This window comes from Aethalodelphis obliquidens, unplaced genomic scaffold (assembly GCF_003676395.1).
Source record: "Aethalodelphis obliquidens isolate GAN/ISIS:26980383/991018 unplaced genomic scaffold, ASM367639v1 scaffold2, whole genome shotgun sequence".
NCBI lineage: Eukaryota > Metazoa > Chordata > Mammalia > Artiodactyla > Delphinidae > Aethalodelphis > Aethalodelphis obliquidens.
The window spans coordinates 34,025,330-34,051,681 of NW_020837946.1; the positions used below are offsets into that span (position 1 = coordinate 34,025,330).

General features: G+C 42.8%; 1 protein-coding gene across 1 annotated transcript; it reads right to left on the minus strand.

Annotated features, from left to right (window-relative positions):
* Window positions 1-26,322, minus strand: CASP10 (caspase 10). Its single transcript, XM_027124402.1, has 10 exons — window positions 26,015-26,322; window positions 24,728-25,081; window positions 23,268-23,361; window positions 17,679-17,814; window positions 13,761-13,870; window positions 7,820-7,856; window positions 5,960-6,036; window positions 5,019-5,127; window positions 3,446-3,938; window positions 1-1,201 (listed from the first exon to the last, which is right to left on the minus strand). Exons 2-10 carry the CDS (start codon window positions 25,072-25,074, stop codon window positions 1,048-1,050), a joined length of 1,557 nt encoding a protein of 518 aa, XP_026980203.1. The 5' UTR covers window positions 25,075-25,081; window positions 26,015-26,322; the 3' UTR covers window positions 1-1,047.
* Between the last annotated feature and the right edge of the window lie 30 nt (window positions 26,323-26,352).

Below are 26,352 nucleotides of genomic sequence, written 5' to 3' on the forward strand. Positions count from 1 at the left end.
TGTTGACAAACTTAATTTTTAAAGTATCAAGGCTTCCATACAGAGCCTCCCCCTCCAGAAGGCATAGCCAGACACTGCCTGGCCAGAGAGAGCAACAAGCCCTGTGAAAATCTTCAGTCCCTGAGGCCGCCTCTTTCTTCATCACTTTGGGTCAGAGGAGCAGAGCATGTTAGAGCTAAGGCAGGGGCTGTTGACTACGGTCAGCTGCCAACCCTGAGGACTCTGACCAAGAGAGATGCTGTGTGCAGGTTTAGTCCTGATTCAAGCCTCACCTGAAGCCACTCTCCACGTTCATGTGTTTTCAGGTGAAAGAAGCAACCAATTTTCTTTTTTGCTTTAGTTAGTGTGAGGTGGGTGTTCTGTCAGCGATGTCTGAAAGGTCGTGACCAACATGGAATTTAATAGAAGGTTGTAAAGTTTGTGCTCACAGAGCAGCTGAACGTGTCTGTCTTCACGCTGAGCTGTCATCTTCCGAGAGCCAACCCTGTTCCCAGCCCAAGAGAAACATTGCCTGCAGAAACACCTTCCTTACACTAAAGCAGGAAATGGGTGTGGCATAGATCAAATTTTAGGGGAGAACAAGGAGAAGGTCATTGAACCATGATCACGTCATTATCAAGTGTCCAAAACAAGACCATGCAGAGGGGACACAGAATTTTAACAAGGGGTGAGCATATACAGAAGGGAAATCTAAGCGCAGTCAGGGCCACGAACAGTGGTTCTGAGCTAAAAGGAACCTTAAAATACACCAGGTCCCACCTTTTACTTCACAGATGCACAAGCCGAGGCTAATCACCTTTATCTCGGGGTGCACAACTGAATTCAAGACTACAGTCCAAGGCTTCAACAAAGAAAGTTTTCTACCATTTAGACTTATCCAAAAAAAACAAACAGATTTTATTGTGTCAGAAAATAGGGCATGTTCTTCTACTAGAAAGACAGGCGGAGGCCAGCTCACTACCTGTCACTGATTTCTATGACAGGTGGGAGGTTGGAAGCAATGCCCAAAGGGTTCTTTCAAGTTTAAGCGTCGATCAAAACTTTCTACTATAGTAGAAGTTCTTCCTGTGGCACAGGGAATACTACTTTTTTACGTAGTGTGAAAGCAGGCTGAGGCATCTGTTTTTTTGTTCCGTGTCTGTCCGCTTGTCGACTCACATCATCGTTGACAGCAGTGAGAATGGATAAGATATCTTCCCGTCTGCAGGCAGAAAAGAAAATATATTTTCAACCAGGAGATAGAAATCACATACCAGGTCTTAGAAAACAGATTTTAAAATACGTGGCTTCTTCCCAGTCTAGCATGCCAAGATTCTAACTGGAATTTTACCAAATATAAAGAAACATTTTTTCTGAAATTAAAAAAGAAATGCTAAATTATATAAAATTTTTCAATTCTACAGTCAGTATTTAAGAACAACATAATAATAATCACACCTTGAATTTTAATGCACTTAGTCCACAAAGACATTTTGCATATAATTATTTTTCTGTGTTCTTCCTTGAAGCTGGTAGGTAGGTAGGTAGATAGATAGATAGAGAGATAGATAGAATAGGAGGTGATAGAAATACACATAGAGAGAGCCTACTATTAATAATACCCTCTCTATTCTAGGTTTTGGGAGGGATAAAGGGCAAACATGACACAATTCCTGAACTTAAACACTTAGAATACAGACATGAAACATGTACCAAGGATAGCATAGAGACAAACTCCATAATACAAGGCAGAATGTGATCAACACCGCATGAAAAGTAGGTCAAAGTTCCCCTGCAAATTCTGAGGAGAAGACAGTGCCTCTGGCTGGGAGAAGAAGAGAAGACTCCATAGAGGAGGCAGCATTTGATCCAGGGCTTGTGGGCATTTACCAGAATGTTCTGGGGGTGGGCAATACATATCACTGGAAGCAAGGCATAGGCTCTGGAGACAGAACTCAAGTTTGAATCATGCCTTCATGACTGGTTCTCAGCACCTGCATCCTGCATCACACTAGCTGTTCTCTCTGTCCCCAGATCTCCCTGTGGCTGACTCTTCATTCAGTCTTACTTGAAATATCGCCTCTACCAGGAAGCCTTCTTAGGTAGCTCCCTGCTCCACACTCTATATCGTTATCCTGTTTTGCTTTTCATAGCAGGTATTACTTCCCAAAATTATCTCACTAATTCATATGTTCATTTACTTACATTTTTATTATCTGTCTTCCTGTCACTAAACGGTAAGTCCCATGGAGAAGAAATTTTGTCTCTCTTGCTCACAACAATACCCCGAACCCCCAGCTCGGTACCCAGTACAGTAGGCACATAGCAGGCCCTTGATAAATAGTGCATTTTCCCTGATGCCATAGGAATTGGTCTTTGATGGAGAGGTTGGTAAAGAAGAAGGAAAAGCCAAGGTGACTCAAGGCTCCCATCCTGGTTCCCAATCCTGAATTCCCAGAATTGGAACCGTTCCTAGCAATGGGGATTCAGGAGTAGGAACCCCTGGAGAGGGCTAAGAAGATGAATTCAGGACCGTGCATACTGAATGTGAGGCCCAAAGGCAACAGAGGCGTGGGATGTCTAGCAGGCTGTGAGAAATGCATGGGACTGACCCGAAGAATGAGGTTGACTCAACCCAGCACTCACTGGTCCAGCAAATGCTTATCAACCTCAACAATGTATCAGGTACTATGTCGGGTGCCGAGGATATAAGGTTAAGTGAAACATCTCTGCCTTTCAGAAACTCAGAGATGGCAATTTGGGACATGTTTTCATGGAGTTGCCAGTGGCCGCCAGGTATAGCTAAAGCTGCCAAAAGGGGCTATAGAGAGACAGCAAAGGAGAGGGGCTGGGGCAGAACCTTGGTGAATGCCCATTTCCATTGTGCCAGGTAAAGAGCATGTGACAGAGACAGAAGGAAAGTTGTCAGAGCAGTGGCAGGAAACCGCGGGTATTATAATGCCAAAGGCAGCACACGGACATCCAGTAAATGTAAGTGATTGATACTAAATAAAGGAAGGAACGAATAAAAGGCCTCCCTGCCTACACTGATGCTGTTCCCTCTCCCCAGAATGTCTTTCACCCTGATTATTCACCTAACATCTATTTGGCATCTCTAGAAGCTTCCCCTGATCCTCCAAATCTGGGTGAGGTGCTAGTTCTATATGTTCCCATAACACGTATGCTTTACAATGTATATTTACCATAGGGAATGATCTTCCCCATATACTTGTCTGTCTTTCCAGATTGTGTGCAACTTGAGGACAGGGACTGTGTCTTTTGTTAAATTCTGTATCTTCCTTTCCAGTTACGTGCCAGTGCTCAATACAGGTGTGCTGGATGGATGGATGGATGGATGAATGGACGCATGGATGGAGGCATGGGTGGGTGGATAGATGGATGAACAGGTAGGTGGATAGATGAATGAATGCATAGGTAGGTGAATGGAACAACTCAAAACTCTCACCTTGGGACCAAGTCCTTCAGATGATTACACAGAGATTGGATATACCAGCTACCTTCCTCCACGTGCCGAAAGGACACGTAGCCGGGGACAGTGGCCAGGCCAAGAAGGAAATCCGCCTCAACGGGAACACTGTCTTGAAGGGAAGGGGGCACGTGCTCAGGATTTACTGCATCTGCTTCAATGGATACGGAAGGTTGTATTTCTTCACCTTGACAGGCCTGGATGAAAAAGAGTTTGGGTTTGTGAGCCAGAGCAGGACACTGCTGAGCCGTGAAGTGAGATATGATCTGCCGGATGGGAATGAGGTTCCCATCAGAAGAGTAGACGGCTCCAAATTTCCCATGGGTCAGAACACAGAACACAAAGCAGTCTCCATCAGCATGGTCTGGATGTTTCTGAAAATACTGCAGAACCTGCTCTAGGCGGTCTTTAGTCACATTGACATAAATAAACACGTTGAACCCAAGCCACTGAAACACGCGCCTCAGGCACTCTGTGAAAAAGGAGAGAAAGGGGAAATAGTGAAATGGAGGGAAATAAAACAAAACGGATGCTAGTAGTTATAAAAATCTGCATAGCATACAGGCTGAAGCTTTGGATGTTTTTTCTACTTTCAACAATAAAATTTTACAATTCACCTGACTTTTTATAGTAGCCACAGTGCTATCACAATGATCCTGTGAGTCAGCAGAGGGCAGAATTTTATCCTATTTCACAGATGAGGAAGCTGAGGTCCCAAGAATCTCCCACATGATCACAAACCTGGTTAGTGGTGGAGGCACAACTCTAACCCAGGTTGTCTCATCTGACCCAGGTGCTCTCTCCCAACCAGAGTCGTAAATGGTCAGGGACTCTGGTCACTCTTTAAGCAGGTCAGTGACCCCAGGAGCTATGGTGTGAAAGTCTGTGTTCCCCCTCAACCCCCAAGGTGAAGGTATTAGGAAGTGGAGCCTTTGGGAGGTGCTTAGGTCATCAGGGTGGAACGCGTTAAGAAGACCCCAAAGAGCAATCTTGCCCTGGCCGCTGAAAAAGGTTACAGAGAGAAGACGGCCATCTGGGAAGTGGGCTCTCACCGGATACCGAAATGCCAGAGCCTTGATCTTGGACTTCCCAGTCTCCAGAACTGTGAGAAATAAATGTTTGCTGTTTAAAAGGCATCTAATGGTATTAGATGCCTTCGGATGGACTAAGACACCAGGAATATACAGGAAGCTTAGAAACATTTCTGATATCATCCTTATATTTACATGGAAGATAAAAACTACAGAAAGAGGGCTTCTCTGGTGGCGCAGTGGTTAAGAGTCCGCCTGCCGATGCAGGGGACATGGGTTCGTGCCCCGGTCCGGGAAGATCCCACATGCCGCGGAGCGGCTGGGCCCGTGAGCCATGGCCGCTGAGCCTGCGCGTCCGGAGCCTGTGCTCCGCAGCGGGAGAGGCCACAACAGTGAGAGGCCCGCGTACCGCAAAAAAAAAAAAAACCCAAACGAAAAAAAACTACAGAAAGAAAATGTGAAAATAAAAAGTGATTTTAAGATTTCTAACTTGCATTTCATGCACTTCCAGACTTTCTTACCAGCATCTTTATTGGTCCCTGGTCTTTCTGACAGTGAGGTAAAACTGTGATTATTGACAATAACACAATACCCTCTGTGTTTCCGATCCATCCTGTACACAGCTGTCTCCTTGAAAGAAGAAGAGATAGGAACCACTTATTAGGGAATGCTCATTTTAAGGGTTTAATGTTTCTAACCAACCACTCCGTTTATCAGTACCAAAGGCAGAGAGTTCTCCAGACCCTGGTCCTGATCTGGAATTAACGATTAATTCCAAGGTAGAATGCCAGGTCCTCATTAAAATTCAAACTTCACCTGTCTTGCCTTCAGAATGTGAATTCGCAGTGTTAAATAATAAAATATGTATTTTTAACTTTGGCAAACCCAGGGTTTATGCAAAAGCATCTTTCTTGTTGGATTAGCAAAGTGAAGAAAGTATAGGTAAGGATCTAACAAGACAACAAAAATATCAAATGGTAATTTGTTTATTAAAATGGTAGGATTCTGGAGTGATCTGATTCCTCCAAAAACTGAGAAATCTCTTTTGTAGAGATCACAGTGTGAATTTTAAAATATGTGCAATTGTTTTTGAAGATTACTGTAAATAGCATTTGATTACAAATTAGCTGATTTGGCTTCAGCAGGGCCTCTCTGTGGCTACAATGATCTCCTGAAAACATGGTACAGCTTTGATCCAAGCAGAAAAGAAGTGGCTTCAGTCGATGAAAAAGAAATTCCCCTCTCTGCATATTTCAAAGGATATGCATGACTGAAAGGGCGATAACATCACCTCCATAGGCAAAGGTCAACACACTGCTGATTATTACAGAAAAAGGCGAAAAGAACAGAGACAATCACACAGAGACAGGAAGAAGAACCAAGGTAGAAACAAAAATCTGAGCCCACAGAGTCCTTAAGGGCTGGACCCTAGTTGGAGAAGACCTGAGGAAACAGTGCAAACCTTTGTGCTGGTTTCAGAAGTTAGAGTGTCAACAGATGCTCCCAACATCTCCACGGAGACCGGGGTTGCTCTGTCACCTAGAAAGACAAGTACTCAGACTCTTCACATATCTTTCCCCAAACACTTAGATTTCCTTACAGAGGATGGGTTGGAATCAGCTCAAGTGTTTCTGGTTAGAAGTTTGGTTGGGTTGAGTCAACATTTATCTGTCACTGGGTAGAGAGAGGCTGGGCAGACACCAAAAAGAAAGAGCGGGGTGGTGGGGGGCGGGGGGGGGAAGGCCCAGCGACCCAATTTGGGCAGAGCAAAAATCACCACAGCCCTGGGATCAATTTAGTCATGGCTTTGGCATTGGCTGCGGAGTGCACTGCTTTGAAGTGCACCTGCAAACTCTCTGGTTCCTCCGGATAAGAATCCTTCGTAGAGAGAGGAAGCCAAAGATGAGTTGTCAGATGACAGTAAAGGGAAAATGTGACTTGAAGCTTTTCTTCTCCCACACACGCCTGGCAAGTTTTCAGTAGAATCCGGAAGCTCTGCCCTTGTCTGTGAGGCCTGAGTTAGCTATTAACACGGTTAAGGGTCAGTCCTGGGCACTCAGCTCAGGCTGAGTAAGTCCAGGATCCTCCAGACCAGAGAACCTACCAAATGGGACCCCCGCTGCAGTCCTCCCGCGCACCTGTAAATTCTCCCTCCACGCGGGAGAAGGTAACTCTCCAGCAAAGACAGGTCTCAACTTTGAAACGGCAGAACTGCAGCACTGAAGGAAACCTGCTTGTTTTTCAGAAGTGAAACCACTGCCTGAGCTCTTGTAGCTGCAAGGGGTTAGAGCCAGGTCCTCAGAGGATGTGCTCTGGAGTCAGACCGCCAGTTTCAAATCCCAGCTGCACTCCATTCTAGCTGCGTGACCTTCAGCAAAGCACCAGACCTCTTGGGTCTCAGTTTCCTCATCATTAAATGGGAATAACAGTGGTACCTATCTCCAGGTGACTGGATTATTAAAGGAGATAAGTCCTAGGAAGGTCTTAGGACAGTGGCTGGCACATGACAAGAGCTCAGTAACAATAATTTGCATCCACATCATATCATGCAGCCTCCCAGATAGGCAGAAAGACAAAAGTCCCTAGGAAAGTGGGGTGTATTGGACTCTGAAGTTTAAATTTCCAGGAAAAAAAGAAATGAGGAATGGACACATCACAGAGAGAACACCAGAACCCTGATTGTTGGTAAGCAGTTTAGCCCAGTGGTTTTTCAAGGTCATGGTTTCTGGGCAAGGATTCAGAGCATTAAACACACTGTTGCCAAGTCCCTCCCTCTGACCGCCTCTTTCCTTCTGAAAAATACAAGCAGCATCTGGAGCCATACTATTCTACAGTCTACATTCTGCAGCTGCTGGCCTGAGGGCTTCTGCCCGCCAAGGGCTCCGTCCCTCCCCACAGAGGGTGACCTCATTCTGAAGGGTGGAGGGAGACCAGATCTGCATTCCCCAGATGCTGGTAGGCTAGGCTTTCCAAGTAGAAACCACCCAGCCCTCGACATCTGCCCCCATGGAAAAGCCTGGTATAATCCACGCATTCAGTGGCTTGCCCTGAATTAGAACAAGAACTGAATTCTCCACTAACGTGTAAGCCTTCTCCCAAGTCACCCCAAATTGCTTGGTATGTATCAAATATATCTATTACTGGCGTACTGATCCAAGTTATAAAAAGTGTGTTAGAGGGAATTCCCTGCCTGTCCAGTGGTTAGGACTCAGCACTTTCACTGCGGGGGAACCCAGATTCAATCCCTGGTCAGGGAACTAAGATCCTGCAAGCCACGCAGCGTGGCAAAAAAAAAAAAAAAAAGTGTATTAGAAACACCTACCATTACTCTGTGCATGCTCATCTCGCCAGGACACCTCCTGTTGAGGCAAGAGGAAATTCATGAATTGCAGGAAATTCACACAGTTAGGGTAAGGGCTGAAAATCTAGGCTTGATTCAGAGAAGAAAAAATACCTGATCCCCAGCCATAGAAAAAGTCACTAGCAGGGAACAAGAAAAGAATCAACTTCGTCCTTCCAAACGGGAAGGTTCACAGAGACACAGCGGCAAAAGCATATGACACATACACAAAGATATTTATTCATTGCAACATTATTTGGAATAACTGAAGACTGGAAATAACCCTAATGTTGACCAACAGGGAGTGGTCGAAAGAACAACGGTTCATCACACAGTGTGGCAGAAGGCGGAAGACCATCTCCCCAGGAGATACTGTGACATGAAAGAAGTGATGTGAAGATCGGTATTTAGTGTGCTCCCTCTTTCATAAAAAAGGAGAGATACGAGTGGGTTTTTTCAATAGGATAAAACAAAAAACTAATAAAAATGGTAAACTATGGGGGGAGGAGAAGCAAGGCAGGGATGCAATGCAGACTTCTCTGAGTGTACTCAATAGTTTTTCCTTTTAGTTTTATAAAATTAAATACAAAATTGAAGCACAGTTTAGGGCCCTTGTGTTTTCTGCAGCCACTCCCCATCCACTCCACTCCCACCACCCCCAGCCCTTAGCCTGCAGCTGAAAGCCCCAAAGGGAACATGACCACAACGTTTTGGGGAAGGACTGACTCTGCCACTGGCTGTGTGGTGGGAAGTACCAGGACATCTGTTTGACGTGACAGGCAAGTCACCCCCAAGTCACTGGGGGCGCCTCCCTGGTGGAGCCCACCAGGCTTCTGACTGCAGGAGGGCGAGGCAGACCGGAACTGCACTGCCGGACTCCCAAGCTGCCTGTGAGACACAGAAGTCGTTTCTAAGAGGTGTGGCTCAGCCTTAATCTCTGAAGTGCTGCTGTTCCGGGCTCTGAGGGAACAAAGGCAAAGAAGTTTAGTTTCACTTTCCAGAAGACTTCCTGCCTTTCTTTCTGCAAGACACATTTCCCTTTCTTCTGCACCCTAGAGTCCTCCTCAAGAGCATCCAAGGGCCAGGCAGGCTGTTTTCTGGGTTTGCACAGTTGGTTTTGAAAGCAGCTGAGTGAATTTTCTGGGATTAAGGGCATCACAGATACAGCAGTGGGCTCAGTCCAGGCATCTCCAGGCCCCAGGTTTCTTTGGTTTGTCTCTTCCCTTGTGCTGATAAAATCAGCCAGACAAAGGACTGGGAATAAGCTTTAGGGTCTGTCTGGCTCTCTTTGTCTGAGAATGTTGCATCCTCTGTTGATACCTCCCAAGTAGCTGTGTCAGAGAGGAATGAATGAATGAATGACCCATTGCCTGGCCACACTTGGTCTTCTTTCCAGTTTTTCCAGAGGGGTCCAGTAAGGCCTTAAAGAACAGCTGTTGTTATGTCTCCTCGTTAGAGGGCATGCATGCCTTTAAGAAAAGGCTAGGACACACTAAGAAATATTGATTTGGTTTTTAAACAAATTAGAGGATGCTGCTTGGAATGCAGTTTCTTTTTGTTTTGTTTTGTTTTACAACCTAACTGTCCATCGACAGATGAATGGACAAAAAAATGGAGTATATATTTGTACAAAGGAATATCATTCAGCCCCAAGAAAGAAGGAAATCCTTTGCCATTTGCAAAAACGTGGATGAACCTGGCAGATGTTAGGCCAAGTGAAATAATCCAGACACAGAAAGAAAAAAATGTATGCTCTCACATGTGGAATCTAAACTAGTTGAACTCACAGGGTAGGATGGTGTTGTCAGAGGTTTGGTGGGGTGGAGGGGTGCAGGTGAAAAAGTGGAGAGATATTGGTCAAAGCGTACAAAGCTTAGGTATACGGGATGAATAAGTTCTGGGGATCTAATGTACAACATGGTGACTGTAGTTAACATAGTGTATTGTATACTTGACACTTGCTAAGAGGGTGGATATTTTTTTGTTTTTTAACTTCTTTATTGGAGTGAAATACAGTTTTGATAAAAGAAATTTTCACATATTGAGGAACAGGGAAGTCATCCTGGCTTATCCATGAGTTAACTTGAATTTTATGCTAACTACAACAGCCCGTTTGTGGCCCATCAAGCATACACTGTACATCTGCTTTAATTATTAAAGAAAAGGGTGCACTGACCAGAAGTAAAAAATGCCCATAGTTATAAAGATTAAATGCCTCCCTTCCTGGGACACCAATGCTGGTCCTCCTTTGATGATAAGACCATACCGACTTAGGTGCCAAGGCCATACCGACTTGCTGTGTACGCGCTGATCTCTTTTTGCTTTTGTTTTTGAAACCTTGAAGGAAGGTTTCTCCGACTTTTTTGATGTTCTTTGCTCTGACAAGACATAAAACTGCTGAAAACCATGTTTCTCTGGAACAGTTCCTCAGAGTTATCTGAGAAACTGTCTTCCAGGCTATAGACCTCAGTTTGGATCAAATAAAACCCTTTTCTATTCCTGTTGTAGACTGTTTATTGATTTGTTGTTGTTGTTGTCAATAGTTTCTTCTCATTAAATGCAATTGTTGGCAGTACTCTTTTATATAAGAAAACCTTTCAGGTACATATGAAACATGAGATAATTTACCAAGTTTTAGTTTATCTGTCACTTCATGGAGAGACTCGTGGCCTAGATAACTTTTAAGACACCTTTCAACGCTGAGAACCTATAAGCATGTGTGTAACGTGAGGTTCTGTCCTCCAAAGCCTCCTGCACTCCCAGCACCACCACGGCTATTCTCCGTCTTCATCTGGCCATGACCAGAATCACCCAACAGCAACAAAACAGCAGCACTTCAGAGGTTAAGGCTGAGCCACACGCCTTAGAAACTACTCAGGTTCTAGGAGGCAAAGGGGAAACTCCTGTGTGTGTGTGTGCGCGCACGTGTGCGTGTGTGCGTGCGCGCGCATGTGTGTGTGTGCGCGCATATGTGTTTTCCACTTGCAAATCAGTCTCTGAGCACAAAACCAGGTAAAAATGTGGGCAAGGGACGGAATTAAGCTGAGTAGGCAAAACAACTTTTGAGGGAGAAAAGAGAACTCCTGCTTACAGTAAAATGCTGAGTGGTAACAAATGTGGAGAGAATACTGGAGTTTGAAAATCATTGCTTTTCAATCATGCAAGAATCATCAATGGATGCTCAATCTAAGGTGACATTTTAATTCATTTCAAGGGAAAAAATAGTAACTTCATAAAATTAACTATATAGTGAAGAAATCAGACAACATCTGGACCAAATAATCAAAATGTAAATCATGAATAGGGAGCCAATGAACACCACATGCCTGCAGATGGGATGCCCTGAGAAAGATATGGTGTCATTGATGTAATATTCTGGCCAGAATACACAGCTTGAATCTAATCATGAGGTAACACCACTCACACACACACACGCACACAAACACACACACACACACACACACACACGCACGCACACACAAAGAGGAAAATTCTATTTTTTTAATAAAAGGTGGTGGTGGTGGTGACTATATTCTTCAAAAGTGTCCATGTCATAAAACAGGAAGAAAGTTGTGGAGATGAAAAGATTTAAGGAGACTAAAGAGACATGACAACTAAATGCAATATATGATCCTAGACTGAATTATGTACTGGAGGGAAAAAAGCTATAAAACTTGTAAAAGTTATTATTGGGTTAATAGATAAAATTGAAATATGGACCACTGACTTGGTGAAACTTTTATATAATTTAATTTAACTGTACTATAATCTGTAAAACAATATCCTTATTATTATGAAATATACACTGAAGTATTTAGGGGTAAAGAGCCATAATGTATGCAACTTACTCTTAAAAAGTTCAGAAAAAATTATGTGTGTGCGTATACAAATAAAGAGAGAGCACACAAATGATAAAGCAAATGGGACAAAAGAGACAACAGGTGGGTGAATCTGGGCAAACAAATTTTGTATTATTCACATTTTTTTCAACTTTTCTATAAGATTAAACATACTTCCAAATTTTAAAATTATAACTGTAAATATATGACACCATGAAAATAGTAAAGAAGCTATGAAAGAATTTTTTAAGAATTAAAAAATAAACTTCCAGGGTGGGAGGGAGATGCAAGAGGGAGGGTATATGGAGATATATATATACACATAGTTGATTCACTCTGTTGTATAGCAGAAACTAGCACAACATTGTAAAGCAATTATACTCCAATAAAGATGTTTAAAAAATAAATAAAAATAAAAACTTCCAAAACAGCCCAATTAAAAAATGGGCGAAGGACTTGAATAAACATTTCTCCAAAGAAGATATACAAATAGCCAACAAGCACATGAAAAGATCAACATCACTAATCATTAGGGAAATGCAAGTCAAAACTACAATGAAATACCACCTCACAGCCATTAGGTTGGCTACTATCAAAAACCAAGAAAATAACAAATGTTAGCAAGGGTGTAGAGAACCCTTGTGCTTTGTTTGTGAAAATGCAAAATGATGCAGGAAAACAGTATGGTGGTTTCTCAAAAAATGAAATATAGGGAATTCCCTGGCAGTCCTGTGGTTAGGACTCAGCACTTTCACTGCCCAGGCCCAGGTTGAAACCCTGGTCGGGGAACTAAGATCCCTCAAGCTCCGAGGCACTGCAAAAAAGAAAAAAGAAAAGAAATATAGAATGATATATGATCCAGCAATTCCACTTCTGGGTACCCCAAAAGAATTGAAAGCAGAGTCTCAAAGAGATATTTGTACACCCATGTTCATAAGCAGTATTATTCACAATAGGGAAAAGGTAGAAGTTATTCAAGTGTCCATCCATGGATGAATGGATAAACAAGGTGTGGTATATACACACACTGGAATATTACTGAGCCTTAAAAATGAAGAAAAGTCTGACATGGATGAACCTTGAGGACGTTATGCTAAGTGAAATAAGCCAGTCACAAAAAGACAAATACTGTATGCTTCCACTTATATGAGGTACCCAGAATGGTCAAATTCATAGACAGGAACTAGAATGGTGTGTGCCAGGGGCTGGTGGGAGGGGGAATGGGGAGTTAGTGTTTAACGGATATAGTTTCAGTTTTCAAGATGAAATGAGTTCTGGAAATTGTTTACACAACAATGTGACTGTACTTAACAATACTAAACTGTACACTTAAAAATGGCTAACATGGTACATTTTATGTTATTTGTATTTTACAACTTTAAAAAAAATTTTTGTATGGTTAAGATGGTCAATTTTATGTTATGTGTATTTTACCACAATTAGAAACCAAAAACAAAAAATTCCAGGGACAACCTAACTTCATTGATGCTGACAGACGTCAGCAAAATAGAACTGCCAAGCAAGATGGGAATAAACATAAATCCCAGGGAAGAATGTCATGTGTCTTCCAAGAACCATGATCATGTTGTGAAGAATGGATTGCAAATTCTCCCAGTGTTTTCCCCTCTACCTACCCTACCTTTGCTGGGTACTACAGGAATCCAGTTCTTGTCCTCTGGGACCCAGTGCAAAGTAAAACTGTGAGGCCCCTTGTTCACACATTATCAAGAATTTCAAAATAATGACAGCTGAGCATTCAAAAAGTATGGGCCCTGTGCGATTGAACAGGCTGTACGCCCATGAAGCCGTCCGTGATCGAATCCCACAGATAAGAACAGAACCATTTCAAAGCAACCCAGTGGTGTACTGGAGTCAGCTCTAAACAGCTAGTGAGAGCCAATCATTAGATTTTCAGAAATTCTGCAATACAGTTAATATCAAGTTGGTAACTTGAAATCAGCCATGGTAGGAGTATTTACAACAAATGCTACAAATCATTCTCTCTCTCTCTCTCTCTCTCTCTCTCTCTCTCATTTGCAGTGAAGCTGGTGGTTACACATTTACCAACACACCAATGAACCTACCGGCAAGGCTCCAAGCAATTGGTTAATGTCCGAGCGGCAAAATAGTTCTTCCTCTCCTTGATGCAATGACTCAGTTTCCTTGGCTACAGGAGGTGCCCCTACCTGGGAGGCTGGGAATAGAATCAGATAGAAAAACAAAACAATCACCTTCTGACTAGTGGCAATCCGAAATAACCCATCATCATAAGAAATTATGTTACAGGGACCTGTAGATTTGTAGTGGAATTTGCTTAAAGAGGCCTACATGTAGATACCGAGAAAAATGTGAATTTATAAATTATTTTTATCATTATATTTTCATTCCTTATATTATGGTATTTTGTTCCTTACTATTTCTATTATTTTTGTAAGTTAATTAGTTCCTTAAAATTACTGTATACTTTACTAAATACCATTTCAGAGCTTATGGTGCTCAGTGTGTCAGGTAACTACCAAATAAAGATTACAAAAACGTTACCTCAAGAAATAAAACCAGAACTCAGACTGTAATAGCAAAAAGAAAATGAAAGAAAGAAGCAAAAGAAGGTAGGAAGAGAAGGAAAGGAAAAAAAAAACCATTTAAAAATGTTGATTAAATACATGTTATATACATAAAATATGTCTCTATGGAACCATTAATAAAAATAAGCTGTATCTGTGTTATATACATGGGAAAATGCCAGATATATTAGGTGGGAAAAAAGCAAGTTATGGAATATGATTAGCATGATCTTAGTTAAATATATATTATAGGTATCTATCTCTCCATACATGCATACACACATGCACTTATCTCTATATAGAAGAAAGCTACAAAAATATACTCCAAACAGGGGTTCTCTCTGGGGAATGGACCAGCAGTGGAAGAAAAAGAAGAGAAAGACTTTACCTCCTACACTCTGTATTGTTGTCATTATTTGAATTTCTATTTAATTTTATTATACATTATTTTTAATAATGAATTTAAAATATTAAAACAAACACCAAGGCTCAGGAAAACTCAGAAAGATATCCAGGTGGTCCTTAAACAGAGCTTGTGTCCTAATCAGATACAGTGGGCTTAGTCTTTCCACTCACCTCACTTACAGAAGCCTAAAATCTGCATACCTACTATCTTTTCAGTCCTTTAGTCCTTCATCCTAAATGGCAGAATTATGCCCAAACTCTCAGAGGACTGTAGAAAGTCAGTATTAAAATACCGAGACCTATGATATAATAATATATATCCATGTGGTCTCTGCCCCTTTTCCTGGCACACAGTTCCTAAAACCCTACACTCTCTTAAGTGATTAAGTGTCTTTTTGTATGCTAATGACATGACTGGTGGTTGAGGACATCCTGATAGCCTCAGGATGGGGGCTGGTTGCCAGGGGACCCAATCAAATGATCAGAGGGTTGGAACTTTCAGCTTTACTCCCAGAACTCTGGAAAGGGGACAGGGGCTAAGGTTAAATTAATTACAGTGGCCAATGATTTAATCAATCATGCCTACGTAACAAAGCCTCCATTAAAAACCCTAACTTAGGGCTTCCCTGGTGGCGCAGTGGTTGGGAGTCCGCCTGCCGAGGCAGGGGACGCGGGTTCGTGCCCCTGTCCGGGAGGACCCCACGTGCCGCGGAGCGGCTGGGCCCGTGAGCCATGGCCGCTAAGTCTGTGTCCGGAGCCTGTGCTCCGCAGCGGGAGGGGCCGCAGCGATGAGAGGCCCGCGCACCGGGAAAAAAAAAAAAAAAAAAAAACAACCCTCACTGAGGGACTTCTCTGGCGGTCCAGGGGTTAAAATTCTGCGCTTCCACTGCAGTGGGGGCACGGGTTCCGTGCCTGGTCAGGGAATTGGGATCCCGCTGCCAGGCAGTGTGGCCAAAAAAGAAAAAGAAAAAACCCTACCTGAGGGGGTTCAGAGAGCTTCTGGGTTGGTGAACAAGTGGAGGTGTTGGGAGGGTGATCCACCTGGAGGGGGCATGGAACTTCCATGCTCCTTCCCCCACGCCTTGCCCTTTGCATCTCTGAGTTGTATACTTTGTAATAAATCAGTAACCTAGTAAGTAAACTATTTTCCTAAGTTCTTTGAACAGTTCTAGCAAATTATCAAACCTGAGGAAGGGGTCATGGGAACCCCTGGTTTGTAACCAAGTTGAACAGAAGCTGTGGGTAATCTGGGGACCCACTACCTGAGATTGGTGGCTGAAGTGGTGGGGGGAGTCTTGGCGGACTGAACCCTTAACCTGTGGGATCTGCAATAACTGATGAGTGTCAGAACTGAATTAAAACACAGGACACCCAGTTGGTGTCTGCAGAGTTGGAGAATTGCTTGGTGTGGAAAAACCCACACCCCTGGGTTCAGAAGTGTTCCAGATGTTGTTGTGAGTATTAGTAAAGGAAAACAAGTTTTTTCTTTCAACATCCAAAAAATGATCATACAGCATGTAGATTATAGAAAAGAAAAATCAAAATTAGAATTCTTCTGACAGGGAACTATATTCAATATCTTGTAATAACCTATAATTGAAAAGAATCTGAAAAGAATGTGCGTGTGTGTGTAACTGAATCACTTTGTTGTACACCTGAAACTAATACACGATTGTAAATCAAAAAAAAAAGAATTCTTCTGATAATAAAGCTCAGTCCTCAAGACTCACTGAGGCAAATGTAAACATTTACTGCATAGAAACTAGAGAGCCTTCCCCAGAGTCCAAACAGCCAAAATAATCTGGCCACCTGCCCTCTGTTTATTCTGTGCGGAGTACTGCATTACAGAAAAACGATGTGATCAGAAAAAAAAAAAATCTCCGCATTCAAAGTTCAAGTGAGGATTTCAAATATACTTTCAATATCAACTCCCTGTTTTTATTTCTCACTTGATGACTTGATGGTTAGAAGAGCTGTTTTTAGTCTTCATAATTTTTACTTAAAGTATACATTAAATTATCCATTGATTTGGTTATTGTTTGAGATTTTATCAAATTAACAACAGTACCTTTTGTTCCTCGACTCATTTTGTGTTAATAGAATTCTTAGAGAAAGTTTCCTATTGCCTAGTTTTGTTTTCAACCAGATAAATTTGCACACTATGTTGAGTCTCTGAACTAAAATATGGGTGTGGCATACAAGCTTCATGAATACAATCCTGAGTGTTTACTTTTAGCTTTTGTTTAATAGTGGAGAAATGGACTCAATAAACCACAAATATTCAGCATATTGACACACGGTAAGGCAGCCAAGTTTGATTTCTGCCCCATGCAGCTACTTCTGCATAGTACCACAGCAATACTACCTTTACAAGCCTGATTAAAAACAAAGGAGAAAGAAAAAGAAAATTCTTCTCTGATAGTACTTTACGAGAATATGAAAGTTTTCATGACTTTCCTCTCTAACAAACGTATTCATAGCAATGTGTATTGAATGCTTACTCTGTACCAGACATGCATTTTATAGGAATTACCTCATTCAATCCTCAAAAAAATTATGAAGTAGGTACTATGATTAGCCCCACTTTAAAGATGGGAAAAGTGAGACACAGAACAGCTGAGGAAAGGGCCACTGCACCATTAATAAGTGGAGTGCTGGCAATCTGACTCCATGGATCCCACTCTTAATTCCTGTGCCATCCTGCCTCCTTCTTTTTGATGTTATTTCATTCAAAACAATTTCTTTTACAATCACTTCCATGTAAGAATCAGAAGAAGACGTTTGTCTAAAACCACTTTCCCTCATTAGAATATAAGCTCCAAGAAGGTAGAAGATTTGCCCTATACCTTGCTGTAGCTCCAACTTCTAAAACTGTGCCTAGTACAAAGTATGCATTCAATAAACATGTGTTGAATGAACAAATGGGGAGATTTCAAAAGAATATTATCAGAGTGATAAGTAAACATCATACATGGCCAATTGGTTTAAGAATTCCCATGGTCTGATTCGAGCAAGCAAGCATAAGCTAGTTACCTTTCTCTCTTTTATATTTGTTTATCTTTCTCACAAGATTAGGTACAATTTTTTTGCAGAGATCCTCCAGTAATGTCAGATTATCTTCATTTATTTTCTCTTGTTTCTCCAGATATGCCAGGAAACTTAGAGAGGTCTGCAAGAGAATCAATGGAGTCACATTTACTTGCCTACTGATTACCCGTTGCAGTAATAAATTAGGTGGAGAGTCCATGCAGCAAGACTTCAATAGTAGGGGGGAAGAGGCATTATAGAGATTGTACATCTCTATACAATCTATATTAATACCAGATACCAAACACACATCACTCACTAACTACTCAGAAACAATCCAATGAGCAGATGCTATTATACCCCCATTTTAAAGATGAAATAACTGAGGCACAGGGAGGTTCAGTAAGTCGTCCAAGGTCACAGAGCCAATAAGTGGCAGAGCTGGTATTTGAGTCCTGGCAGCCTGATGCCAAAGTCTGTCTCATTAACAGATTAGGGCAGCAGCAAAACAGGAGTACCAAAGAAAAGAGAAGAAAATGCTTTGACAGAATTTTATATTTGGTATTTTAAAAGAAAAACATATCTTAAGCACTCCTGGGAAAAACTGCAAATTGGCTAGTATTATTTTAATATTGAATTACGTATGAGGTGGAAGTCACCATAATCTTTTCAGTGATAAGGACTTCTCAACCAATGTATTAACCTGGTTATGAAAATATGTATATGAACAAAATTGTGTTAGAGCCCACAGAAAAGAATAACTAATCAGAGGGACTTCCCTGGAGGTCCAGTGATTAAGACCCTCATGCTTCCACTGCAGGGGACACGGGTTCGATCCCTGGTCGAGGACCTAAGTAAGATCCCACATGCTGCGCAGAGCGGCCAAAAAATAAATAAATAAAATAACTAATCAGAAAGTGAACAGCTAAACACTTGCTAACTGCATACATAAGCATCAGCAGGATGGAAAAAGGGGGCCGGGGAGTCTCCAGACATGCTGGCCAGTTGAAAAGGGACTGTATGGTCAGGAATATTGAGGAGGAGACCTGAGTACAAACTCCGAGTGAAAGCTAGGCCACAACTGGAACAGCAGGCTGGTATCAGGCCATGAATGAACACCGAGGGGTTTGGGCAAGTATCCCATGGATGAAGGGGTTCCAGCAGGAATTTTTAAGGAGAACAGTGACATGAACAGGTTTGTTTTTAAATAGAAGTCTTGAGGATAGGTTGGAGGAGGAAGTGGGCTAGAGAGAAAATATCAGCACGAAGATTAAATGCTCCAGTGAAGAGATCAGCACGGCCTGGTCTAAAGCTAGTGGTGGAAACGCAGAGGAGGCACTGGATTTGGGCGACTTTTCTGAGGTATAATTTGGTGAGTTGGGAGGTCAACTGGAGTGGGTGAAGAAAGGAAGGACAAGTCGAAGATGACTTCAAATGGTGATGCCCCTCGTTTCTGCATGACTCACGGGCTCCACAGAGCCGGTGTCACACGAGCTGCACATGGGAGGTGATAATGTGAATCACATCTCGAAAGATCACCACGCCTTCACTTCCGACATGCAGAAGGGCCTTCCAAGCAAAGAAAATCAGATAGGGAAAATGAGAAACTAAAAATCTGGCTGTGAGCAGGCTCGTGGTAGTTTCAGCAAGAATAGTTTCGTGGGAATGAAGGAGGCTGAAGCCATCTTGGAATGCGTTGGAGTGTGACTAAGAGTCGCGTCAGTGGAGAGAGAGCGTGTGTGGACAATTCTTTCAAGAAGTCTGGCAGTAGGACTTCCCTGGTGGCGCAGTGGTTAAGAATCTGCTTGCCAACGCAGGGGACACGGGTTCGAGCCCTGGTCCAGGAAGATCCCACATGCCGCGGAGCAGCTAAGCCCGTGCATCACAACTACTGAGCCTGCACACCACAACTACTGAGCCTGTGTGCCACAACTACTGAACCTGCGCTCTAGAGCCTGCGAGCCACAACTACTGAGCCCACACGCCTAGAGCCCGTGCTCCGCAACAAGAGAAGCCACTGCAATGAGAAGCCCACGCACTGCAACGAAGAGTAGCCCCTGCTCACCACAACCAGAGAAAGCCCGCACAGCAACGAGGACCCAACTCAGCCATAAATAAATAAATAAAATAAAGACAAATAAATAAAATTTTTAAAAAAAAGAAGTCTGGCAGTAAAAAGAAAGAAGATAGAGCAGTAACAGAAGGATGAAAAAGGGTTAATGGAAGAGTGTGTGTGTGTGTGTGTGTGTGTGTGTGCGCGCGCGCGCGCAATGTGTTTTCAAACAAGGTACTCAAAATGCCAATAACCAAGGGAAAGGCCAGAGTTACAAAGTCTTAACTGAGTTCTGTACTAATCTGATCAAAAAAGAGATTATAAATTTTCAAGACATTCCAGAGACACATAAGAGAACCAAAAAGGCAAAGAAATGTGTGTGTCCTCACCTGCAGCGCCAGCACACCAACAATCTGCCCAGGAAATAAAGCAGGAGGGAGGAGGGGGTAAAGGAAGATTCAACCAGAGCTGATCAGCTGGGCAAAGGGGTCAGAGGGAATCCCCCGAACAAGGTTCTACAGTCGGTTTATGTGCAAATGAGCTCCCGCTGAAGCTCAAAACAGAAACCCCTATCTTGACTGCATCCTACCAGGAGGAAGAAAAAGGGCTAAAGCATGTTTCCAGAAGCAGTTTTGGAAACCCATTATACTTTGTACAAAGTGTATTAGATGTTGAGTAAATGACACCCTCCATACACACACACACACACACACACACACACACACACACACACACACGAACACCCACAATATAAATGGAGTCTGCACATTAGTTTAAGAACACCACCCTGGCAAATATTAGCAGAAATTCTGAAACTCTCTTGCTCTGCATCTTTGTTAAAAAGATAAGTTTGGGTGTGGTTTCCTTTACAACTAACGTTCTATGTTGATTGCTACATTGAGAACGGATATCCTGACAGTTGTTTGGGTCACTCAGGATGTGTGAAGGCAGCTATGTTTGCTCTAAGTTTGTGAAAGCTATCAAAGAGGAAACCTAGAACACCCTGCAAAGGTCCTTTCTGTTCATCCAGAGAGACCACGTGAATTCACAATTCTTCCTTTTTGGCTGAGAGGAATTCAGGCCCTCCTCCACTGGCTGGTAAAGAATTTATTTCCGTGATAAAGTCTTTTGCAATTGTAATTGCAGGTAATGCAGTCCCATTAAGCCCTGGTATGGAAACACATCTGGGTTGCTTAGAGTTTGTCCTTTACGCACTCGAGAAGGCTGGCCTGATCACAAAGCCCAATAGAGATCAACCTGGATTATCAGGTGTGTAACTCAGCCACAGTTCTGGCGTAAATAGTTAGATCTCCTTCAGAATACAGAGAGATCATTTGGAATCCAAGAAGGAAGTGCAGTTTTCATGCATTTGTCCAGGACATTCCACAGTTTTATGCCACAGCTAAACACAGTAACTTCTTATTTACTGTTGTATGGAGTGAGAAAAGCATAAAATCATTTGGCTACTTGGGCACGGGCCTTTGATGATTTAAAAGCTAATTTAGCAGGAGGGAGAAATGTTTGGAATGATCCTGAACAATGAAAATGTTTCTGAAGCCACAGATGCCTTTAAGAAGAGGTCTAGGACCTGTGGAAAGGCCCAGAGGAAGAAATACATTCCCCAGCTTTTCTTAGTGGGAAATCATGGCTCTGTGTTGAGCATATCAAATGCCCCTCTCATCCTCCACCACACTGTGGGGAGTAAGGACTTCTGTGCATGACAATAGGTGTAACAATAGAAAGGGGTCTCTTTATTTATAAACCCAGAGACTAGAAAAATTATGAGAAGATGCCCAAAGCTGGGAGATAATTTTATCCGAATATGCTGGAGGGTTTTTCAAACTACAAGAATCTCTTCTGATGTTGAGAAATTCTACATGTAAAGCAAAATGCTGTCATTTGAGTATATAACCACTTTGCACCAACATAAACTCGAGATTGCATCATCCCACTCATTCATGCTTTCATTCGGAGCACCATTATGTAATTCTGCAATGTTTTGGGGCTATAATGATAAGTAAGACTCAGTCCCCATTCCCAAGGATCCCACAACCAATCCTTAGGATAAAGGAGCCTGGAGAGAGAACCAATGGAAAGACGCAAGAGGCTAAAATCCCTGGGGGCTCTGAAAAGGAGAAAAAAAGGACTCAAAGATTGCAACCAAAACAGAGAATTAACCTGCAGGTTAATTAACCTACAGGTCTGACACCAGGAAATATGTTTAATGAATTGTTAAACATGGTCCTCATAAGACCTACCACATGTAAAACAGCTTCCTACTCCTCAGTGATTTTTCTTTCAAAAAGAATTTATTTGGGGCTTCCCTGGTGGCGCAGTGGTTGGGAGTCCGCCTGCCAATGCGGGGGGCACGGGTTCGTGCCCCGGATCCGGGAGGATCCCACATGCCGCGGAGCGGCTGGGCCCGTGAGCCATGGCCGCTGGGCCTGCGCGTCCGGAGCCTGTGCTCCATGGCGGGAGAGGCCACAGCGGTGAGAGACCCACGTACCGAAAAAAAAAAAGAATTTATTTGTCAATAAAATCAGTTAGTCTAGGGAGAATGTGATATGGGAGGGCTACACGTGTAAGCTCTTTGCGCTGGTGATGTGCTCATCTGTAAGTTGGACGGGGGATCCATGGCCGTTCACTTAGTTCTACATTTATAACTTCCATACATGTTACATGTCTTTTTTGGTGTTATCAAACATTATATAACTTAATAAAGATAGCTGTCGAATAACAAAATTAATGTTATAGGGTCAAATTCGAAAATTGGCCCCTTCCCAAATTAACTAACTTGCTTGTCACAAGCTGTTATGAGAATCAAAAGAAAAAATATAAAGTTTTGAGGCCTGGAAGAGAGATGTTCAGCTACTTTCCTGCCCTTAATTGTGACCAATCTAGCAAGAATATCAGCCGACAGCATTATGTTAATATTAAAAACATTACTATTAGTTCCAAGCACTTGTATAGCCCTTTAGAAAGCACATCCTCAAACATTTGTCTCATTTGATTTTCACAAAACTCTACATGGGAGACACTGCAACGTCCACTGAAAAGGACACGGCTCCCTCAGAAACCTCAACTAATGGACGTGAGGAACAACTAATTCCCATTCTGCCATTAGCCACCACCTCCTCATTTCTTTGTGGTGCCCTGCACATTTCTGTATCATAAAACACAGTGGATGTCAAATAGCACTCGTTTACTGCATGGTTACTATGTGCAAAATACAGGCCCCAGCTAATAGTTGATGTATATTATTTCATCTAATCCTCTTAACAGTCCTGGAAGGAAGTAGTATAATTGTCTATAATATGACACATTAGAAAATGGAGGCTCAGAAACATTCAATCACTTGCCCCACATCCAGGAGTTAGTCTAGGACTAGACTCCAGGCCCATTAAAAGTCAATGTTGCTAACCCTTGTCTGATATTGTCTCCTGCAAAAAAAAATGAGCCCTCCTGAAATCCCTTTCTAGCATCTTCCCAAACACTGATTAAGGCAATGTTCACAAAGACCCCATCCTATAGGGCCCACTCACCATCTGGACTTTCGGAACCGACTCCCTCAGAAGGAAGATCATGCTCTTTAAGTTCTCTGAGCTGATGTCTTCTGACAGTTCATAGAGCAGGTTTCTAAGACATACACCCAAGAGACAAATTAAAGTTTCGCACTTGCAGAGGATGGGCAGGAAATTGAGTGCTTTTATCGTACGTTATCTCTCGTTTGAAGGACCACAACCCTGTGAGTAGACAACTATTAATCCCATAGATTTAAAAACAAAAACTTTGAGCTTCAAAGTGACCTATTAAACGACAGCAACACAGTAAGCAGTAGGAGCAGGCCTTCTGATTCCAAGTCCAGTGCTGTTTCAAATTCCACTAAGAAGGCATGAAACAAAATGTCGGCATGCCTGCCCTCCTCCAGACTCCATTCTAGAAATCAGGCTTACTTTATGGGCCCTCATCAGGGAGGACTCAATGCCAGTGAGTATAAAGTTCACTGTTGAAAAGGAGTTCACTGTTGAAAAAGAAAGGAAACTATCCCAAATTCTGGAGAGCCATACAGTCGACAATTAGAATAACTGAATATGGGGACTTCCCTGGCGGTCCAGTGGTTGGGCGCGGGTTCGATCCCTGGTTGGGGAACTAAGATCCCACATGCCATGCGGCACAAGCAAAAAAAAAAAACAGAAAAGAAAAACTGAATACTTCATTCACAGGTTAATAGCTCTGCATGCCTGAGACCATTCCTCAGCTGTCTAACCAGCAGAGTGGAAATAATGATCTCCAGAATTCCCTCACTGACCCAAGGGCAGCTCAGGTTGTAGGAACCAGTTCAAGTGTTAAGGCCTGAAGGATTCTAACCGTCCAGGCTGTAAAATAGTATTACGAAGGCTCCACTTCGTGAGGCTGTTTGATGTAGATACTATGTTAGTGGACCGTTTAAAACAGCGTTGCTTAAGGTCTGATGCCTTTATGCTACCTCTTTGGGCAAAATACCTATATTTTACCTGTCTGGGTTTCACCCCAAAACTGGACAAACTGGACATGGCATAAATGATGTCCCTCCCTACCCCAAAGGCACATCTCCTTTTTTATTTTGCTCACTTGGGTCCAAGTATTCATTTCTCTCTTCTCAAATGGCTAGGTATAGGCTGACACACCAGTGACTCACTGGAGGCAGGAGGCTGAGAGCGTGGAGGCTGGCAATGAGGAAGGCGCTGGCCTGCTGCACACGGAGCTGGGCCTCCTTCCTCAGTGAGAAGCAAAACAAAGGGAAGCCACCCCCAGGCACAGGACTGGGTTTTGAAACTTTGCTGACCTCCCAGCCTCCATTCTCATTAGCACCTGAAGTTAAGAAATCTCCTGCTTTAGAATCACCATACCAGCCAAGGAGGTAGATGGGTGGGGGGGCGGTAAAGAAAAACAACCTTAAAAATTAATTCATCATGAATCGCAGCCTCTTTTCAAAGCCCAATGGCCCTGCCGTGTCGATCACCTGAACAGAGAGACCTTCCGGCAGAAAGGCAGGCGGTGCTCCACCTGCTCCTTGGTGTAGCGGAGGTGCCGAAGGAGGACGTTCTGCTTGATGGTGTAGAGGAGCTCCGCTAGGAAGAAGGGGTCTTCCTCACTCAGCCATTCCTCTGCCAACAGGTACTCAAAGATATCCAAGGCTGAGCCGCACTTCTCCAGGTTCTTGGGGGCGATGGAGTCTCGGCAGAGGAACTTCAGGCGCTCCACGTCTTGATCCCCCAGGTACGAATCAATAGTCAGAAGTGTCCCTCGAAAGTTCCCTTGACAGTTATCATCTAAAGTGGAATTCAGACTTTGGCCTTGCGATGTCATGGCCAGCCTGAAAGAGATACGGATATGGGGGCCACAGCTTAGAGAGTGAGGACAACAGGGCACCCCATCTTCCCAGGCCCTCCTCCAGTTCCAGCCTCCTCTGTTCCAGGCCTTAGACTTTTCTAGAAATGCTGAAAAATGAAATTCACTGCGAGGTCACTTCAAAAACCTATAGCCCAGAAAACGTGACCCCAACACCGGCATGTTAACCTTTTAGGAGGTCTGAAGAGAGCTTTTATTGAAACTCAATTGACCCCGAGTTCCCCCAAATCAAAATGCCCCCATTGGGAGCTAGTCAAGAGGGAGGACGACACAGCACAATTTCTCCCGCCTGGAGCTCTTAAATCATTCCCACCAAATGGCAGAAGTAACACTTTTACATTTTAGAAATAAAGTAATGGGGGGGGTACATTTCTGAAGTATCTACCAACCTAAGGACAACAAGGTAACATTGCTAACCATACCAGGGCAGGCCTTTCTTTATCTCACAGAAAGAAAAGTCCCAATCCCAGACCCCAGAAAGAGTGGTTTCAGACGACATTTGCTCAAATCAACGTAGGAACTGACAAATTACCGAAGTCAGTATTTCCACACTAAATGTATTTCCACACTAAATTTCATTCTAATCAGAGGAGCAATGAATCGATAATATTTTTTCAATGTAATTATTCATTCTTTAAGGACTTGAGGTATATATTCACTATGCAACACTGAGCTATTTAGAAACAAGAAACTACTTTCTAAGGGAAGGCGAACATACCAACAACAAAAAAATAACAAAGAGTGGTTATATATAAGTGGTATAATTACAGATACCATAAATTTTATTCTGGGCTCCTGTCTGAGTTTCTCAAATTTTATGCAATGAACGTATAGTACTTTTATAGTTAGAAAAAGAAGAAAAATGTCATCTTTAATGTGAGTATCTATTGGGTCTTACCTTCTAGTAGCTCTGTGATACTAGAAACAGTATGACTGGATTCCTGGAGATATCTTATTCCAACATCGTACATTTGTCTTGCAGTTTCCTGAAAATTCTGATCTCTAGCTCTGGCAAGTCTGCCAGACTTTGTCTCTATTTATGGGCTAGCCTATTTCTACCAGGAAAGGGCTGTGTGGGAGTTTTCCTTGGTCTAACCTTTCTTTTTCCATGTTAGACCTAGTAAATCCAGGCGAAACAGTGCCATTGCTGACAATGTGAGATTGTGCAAGTATCCAGGAAGTAAAGCAAGGGGAAAAAAAGGCTGGTGCCTGAGTCCCCAGCAGAGAAAAGGTGTT